The sequence below is a fragment of the Nycticebus coucang genome, chromosome X (assembly GCF_027406575.1).
Source record: "Nycticebus coucang isolate mNycCou1 chromosome X, mNycCou1.pri, whole genome shotgun sequence".
Taxonomy (NCBI): domain Eukaryota; kingdom Metazoa; phylum Chordata; class Mammalia; order Primates; family Lorisidae; genus Nycticebus; species Nycticebus coucang.
In genome coordinates this window covers 165,454,320-165,460,364 of record NC_069804.1, presented here as the reverse complement: position 1 = coordinate 165,460,364, position 6,045 = coordinate 165,454,320, and the positions used below count along the sequence as shown (strand labels likewise).

At 47.7% G+C, this 6,045-nt stretch overlaps 1 protein-coding gene across 3 annotated transcripts in view; it reads left to right on the top strand.

Annotated features, from left to right (window-relative positions):
* Positions 1-202: 202 nt before the first annotated feature.
* The window catches only part of MAP7D3 (MAP7 domain containing 3), a 38,508-nt gene continuing 32,665 nt past the window's right edge, over positions 203-6,045 (top strand). For 2 of the 3 annotated variants that reach the window (XM_053580028.1, XM_053580027.1), the window contains exons 1-2: positions 226-340; positions 5,914-6,012. In XM_053580028.1, coding sequence (XP_053436003.1) covers positions 274-340; positions 5,914-6,012 — 166 coding nt within the window. In that variant the 5' untranslated portion in view covers positions 226-273. Of the gene's footprint in view, positions 341-5,913; positions 6,013-6,045 lie in introns of all 3 variants that reach the window. The other variant, XM_053580030.1, reaches the window with a different exon arrangement.

Genomic DNA, 6,045 nt, shown 5'->3' with positions numbered 1-6,045 from the left:
GATTGGCTGGTCTCCAGAATGGAGCAGCGTAGTGCGCAACGTTGTAGAGTCTTTCTTCAGACCAGGTAGTGGCTGCCCTGTGGGTCTGGACGTGGTGCGCAGAGAGCAGCCCTGCCGACTTGGCGGGTCCGAGGCGGGCGCGGCAGCCCTTCGGGCTCCGCCTCGCCCCGCCCACGGGCAGCTCGGCCACGGCCCAAACGGAGGCCACGCCGTCGTCGGCGCCTGCGCAGAGCAGCTCGAGCGCGACCAGTGGCTCCCGTCTCATCTCCGAAGATGGCGGAGCGCGGCAGTGTCGGCACGGGCAGCAACACATCTCTGAAGGGGCTGCGGGAGAGGATGGGTGAGTGGACCGGCAGCTGTCGGGGGGGCTAGGGCCCGTGTGGGAGGCGGAGCTTCCGCGGCCTTGAGGGCCGTTGGAGCGGCGCGGTGAGGGCCAGAAAACTTTTCTGTGGAGTTGCCTCACACTGTTGGGTCCCCTCTCAGCCCCGCCGGAGCCCCGGTGACGGGACTGAGCGTCGTTCTGGGCTGGGGGCCGGAAGGGAAACGGCCAGCCTATGCGGCCAACGGCCGAACTGCCGCCACCAACCCCGACGCTCCGCGGGCGGGGTGCGAGGGATCTAACGGGCGCTGTTGGGGCGGGCGGGGTGGGGGCGACTGGAACCCCGGAGCCCGCGAATGATCCCGAGCCCCGCCTGCCGTTGGGGGGCGACGAACGGACGCTCGGCTGCTCGCAATGTGCGGGCGCCCGCCCGGACCCCGCGCGCCCGCGCCGCCTCCCTGGCCGGGACAGTCCTCCAGGCATGGAAAGTTTGAGCTTTTCCTCAGTCCGGGGAGTTAGCAGCTTAAGGCTGGTTTACTGTCGCAGCCCTTGCCTCTCCGTACGTTTGCCTTCGGCACCCCCCAGGGCAAGGTCGGGGGTGGGGGCGGGGGGCTCAAAAATTGCTTTGAAAATTGGGGTGAAACTTGGCTGTCTGCATCTCCTGATTTGCCTGTTGTAGCACAGGACTTCAGCAAGATGTCATTATCCCTGGGACATCCGGCAGTGCCTAGGCTGAAGTGAACGAGAATGAGCGCTTAAGCGGGCTTTCTCCTCAGAAGGTCCCGTCCTTAAAGTAGAATTTGGCGGCGCGTTGCTCAGTCCAGAAGACTGCCCCGCTACCTGTGCGACACAGTATTTCTTGCTTGTGCGAGGTTGCTTGCAGCCTGTTCTCAGGCTCGTTCCCTGCGCTCCAAGCACGAATAAACCAATTTTGTTGGGCTGGGCACGGTGGCGCACGACTCTAATCTCAGCACTCTGGGAGGCCGAGGCGGGTCAATCACTTAAGTTCAGGAGTTCGAGACCAACCTGAGCAAGAGCGAGACCCCTTCTTTTCTTTCTTTCTTTCTTTTCTCTCTCTCTCTCTTCTTTTCTTTTTTTTTTTTTTTCGAGACAGTCTCACTGTGTCGCCCTGGGCAGAGAGCCATGGCATCACAGCTGGCTATTTTTGATGAGGTTGTCATTGTTTAGCTAGCCCGGGCCGGTCAAGAACCTGCCAGCCTCGGTGTATGTGGCCGGCGCCGTAACCACTGTGCTAAGGGCGCCGAGCTGCAAAACCCTTTCTAAAAAACAGACAGGCATTGTGGCGGGCGTCTGTAGTGTCAGCTACTTGGGAGGCTGAGGCAAAAGGATCACTTGAGCTCTGGAGTTTGAGGGTGCTGTGAGCTGTGACACCAAAAACTGCAACAACAACAAAAATTAAATGAGGTAATACAAATCAACTTTGTAAATGGTGAGGTGATATGTAATCTTTGTTATGGTAGTTTTTCTTTAGAAAAGTACCATAAATGTAGGTTAAGATTAATAATTCAGTTTTAGCAAAAAAGTACACATTTTGTTAATCTCCAGACCAAAGGTAACTTAGTTGGGGGTTTAGCATAAGCATAAGAACTAAGAAATACTATAGCATACTTACTATCCTTGCTGTTATTTTAACTGAATATTAAGTAAATTCCTTCATTATTTGAAATGCATGTTAAGTAAATTCTGTCATTCAGTGAAGTTGAATAAAACGTTGATTCTGTTAAGTCCAGACATAGAGACTTTCTCCCATTGCCTGGTCATTTTAAATCATTTTTAAAGCCATTTCTGTGAATGTATTTCTTGCTAGTAGAAATTTGGATATAAGGATGTAAAAATTAGACTTGATAGTATTACCACATTAACATTTATATTATTTGGCTCATTATTCCCATCACACCTATAAAAGGTTATTTCTGTTTAATAAAATCTTTAAATAATCTGGAAAAATGTACATTTTAAGAGAAATTATCAGCAAAATTGTGTCAAATACAGACTATCCTAGTACTTCTAAGCAGGATAACTGAATGTGCAGAAATAATTCTACAAGGTACTTCATGGTTTTTCTGTGCTCACATAGGAATGTTGCAAGTGGGATGTATGGGAGGGTTTAATTTCTAGACTATATTTAAGAGTTTTTGTTAATACACTAGTGCTTAAATTCAGAAGATAATTGTGGTCTACAGAATTGCCAGTAGTTAAATTATTAAGGAAGCTTAGGAGAGTGTAGTCTTCAAATTTAGCTAGATTATCTGAGCTTTTAGTTCTCTGTTGTTAAAAGAAAATGCTTTTTCTCTTTTGAAATGGTGATCCCTATGGCAGCTATTGTAATATCACTGGCAAGGTTACACTGTAAAATAACTCCTAGATATCTTCAGTGGCAACTAATATCTCAGAGTCTATGAGTACAAGGATAGCTCCTCTATTCCCTTATTTTAACTGCCCATCTTCAGCTGCCCTATTTTCAGGATATATAGAAACCACAGACTTGCATGAAGTATTGCAGGGGCATACTTCCTATGCTTTTATACAAGGGCAAAATATAGTTTTCTTTATTATACTCTATAACCCTTACTGGAGATACAGAGCCATACAATTAAAGGATTCATGGATTCTCCTATTATAACTCCTGTGTGTTATCCTAGAGTTTTCTCTCAAATTGTGCTCCCTAATCTACACTTCATCCTTATTGAAGTCTATCACTATTCTGCCTGTTTACACAAAACATGTTGTTAGCACCTTGTATAATTATATTTGTTTCTTGACATTTTCTACCTAGAATGATAATCATCTCACTGGAGATTTCCTTCTCCTAGATTAGTGGTTCTTCAGCCTTTGCTGTGCATCAGAATAGAGCTTTAAACTTAACTGTAGGGGCCCAGGCCACACACAGAGACTGGGGGGTGGGGAAAGGGGGTAGGCCTTGCTTTTTTTATTTTATTTTGGATAAGTATTCATATACTTTATCTTCTTAATTTTAATAGATTCAGAGGATATAAGTTGAATTCTGTTACATGTGTATATGGTATGGTGGTGGAGTATGGGCTTTTGTTGTATCCATCACTCAAATGTTGTACATTAGGTGACTCAGTGCGGAACCAGGATAGAAAGTCTCTGATGTAGGTAGTGTATAAATATACTCCTTAATATTGGGCCCCATCTCTGAGGATCTCACTGTTAACACTTTGTTTCCAGATTCAGATCCATAAATTTTAAACCTTTTATTTTCTAAATTCCCAATTCATGGCAAAACATCTTTTTCTCAGTTCCTTGCTAGCTCAATTGTTTTAATACTTGGTGTAATGTTTTGTCTGAGACACTTTTGAAAGCTGGTAATCACTGTCTCCTACTCATCCACAAGCTTGTGCTACGACTGTCACAAACAACTGTAATTCTTTATGTTCACGAATACCCTGGCACACCCACAATAAATACTTTTAATTCTTTTTTTTTTTTTTTGTAGAGACAGAGTCTCACTTCATGGCCCTCGGTAGAGTGCCATGGCCTCACACAGCTCACAGCAACCTCCAACTCCTGGGCTTAAGCGATTCTCTTGCCTCAGCCTCCCGAGCAGCTGGGACCACAGGCGCCCGCCACAACGCCCAGCTATTTTTTGGTTGCAGTTTGGCCGGGGCCGGGTTTGAACCCGCCACCCTCGGTATATAGGGCCGGCGCCTTACCGACTGAGCCATAGGCACCGCCCCACTTTTAATTCTTTTATGTTAAAGTACTGTTGAACATCATAGGTACTGACTACATCCTTTTTGTTGACTCAAATTAATCAGTGATGATTTTACCTTATAGAAGTGGTCCCCTGTCTGGTTTTTTTTTTTTCTTTTTTTTTTTGAAACAGCAACCTCAAACACTTGGGCTTAAGCGACTCTCTTGCCTCAGCCTCCCAAGTAGCTGGGACTACAGGCGCCGGCCACAATACCCGGCTATTTTTTGTTGCAGTTGCCACTGCTGTTTTAGCTGGCCGGGGCCAGGTTTGAACCCGCCACCCTCAGTATATGGGGCCAGCGCCCTCCCACTGAGCCACAAGCACTGCCTGGTCCTGTCCTTTTTTTTTTTTTTTTTTGTACAGACAGAGTCTCACTGTACCGCCCTGGGGTAGAGTGCCGTGGTGTCACACGGCTCACAGCAACCTCTAACTCTTGGGCTTCCGCGATTCTCTTGCCTCAGCCTCCCGAGCAGCTGGGACTACAGGTGCCCGCCACAACGCCCGGCTGTTTTTTTGTTGCAGTTTGGCCGGGGCTGGGTTTGAACCTGCCACCCTTGGCATATGGGGCCAGCGCCCTACCCACTGAGCCACAGGTGCTGCCCCTTTATCATGGGATATATAACTGGCTGTAGTTTGCTGACCCTTGTGTTAGCTCGCTGTATTTTTTTTTTTTTTTTGAGACAGGGTCTCACTTTGTCACCCTTGGTAAAGTGCTGTGACATCATAGCTCACAGCAACCTCAAACTGTTGGGCTCAAGTGATCCCCTTGCCTCAGCCTCCCATGAAGCTGGGACTACAGACGCCTGCCACAACACCTGGTTGTTTTTAAAGATAGGGTCTTGCGGGCGGCGCCTGTGGCTCAGTCGGTAAGGCCCCGGCCCCATATACCGAGGGTGGCAGGTTCAAACCCGGCCCCGGCCAAACTGCAACCAAAAAATAGCCGGGCGTTGTGGCGGGCGCCTGTAGTCCCAGCTACTCGGGAGGCTGAGGCAAGAGAATCGCTTAAGCCCAGGAGTTGGAGGTTGCTGTGAGCTGTGTGATGCCACGGCACTCTCCCGAGGGCCATGAAGTGAGACTCTGTCTCTACAAAAAAAAAAAAAGAAAAAAAAGATAGGGTCTTGCTCTTGCTCAGGCTGATCCTGAACTCCTGAGCTCAGGGAATCTACCTGCCTCAGCCTCCCGGAGTGCTGGGATTACAGGTTTGAGCTACCTCTCCAGACCTAGCTTTTTGTATTTTTTATTTTTTTTTTTTTTGAGACAGAGTCTTTCTATGTCACCCTTGGTAGAGTGCTGTGGCATCACAGCTCATAGCAACCTCAAACTCTTGGGGCTTAAGTGATTCTCTTGCCTCAGCCTTCCAAGTAGCTGGGACTATAGGGTCCCACCACAATGCCTGGCTTTTTTTTTTTGTTGTAGTTGTCATTGTTGTTTAGTAGGCCTGGGCTGGGTTCAAACCCGCCAGCCCTGGTGTATGTGGCCAGCGCCCTAACCACTGTGCTACAGGCACCAAGCCACTTTTTGTATTCTTAATATCTAATCCCTTTCTGGCTGCGCGAGGTGGCTCACACCTATACTGCTAGCACTCTGGGAGGCCGAGGCAGGTGGATTGCTTGAGCTCACGGGTTTGAGACCAGCCTGAACAAGATCAAGACCCTGCCTGTAAAAATAACTGGGCGTTGTGACAGGTGATTGTAGTCCCAGCTACTCAGGAAGTTAAGGCAAGAGAATCAATTGAGCCCAAGATTTTGAGGTTGCTGTGAGCTGTGATGCCATGGTACTCTACCGAGAGTGACAAAGTAAGACTCTGTCTCAAAAAAAAAATCTAATCCTTTTCTTTTATTTCCTTGTATTTTAGTTGCTGCAGCTCACACAATTGCTGAAGAACGGAGGAATCAAAGTGGAGTTAGCTCGTTTACGTCCCAATCTTCAAATATTAAATCATCATTTAAACCAGGTATCATTTCTGTAATGCTCTAATGCAGTGATT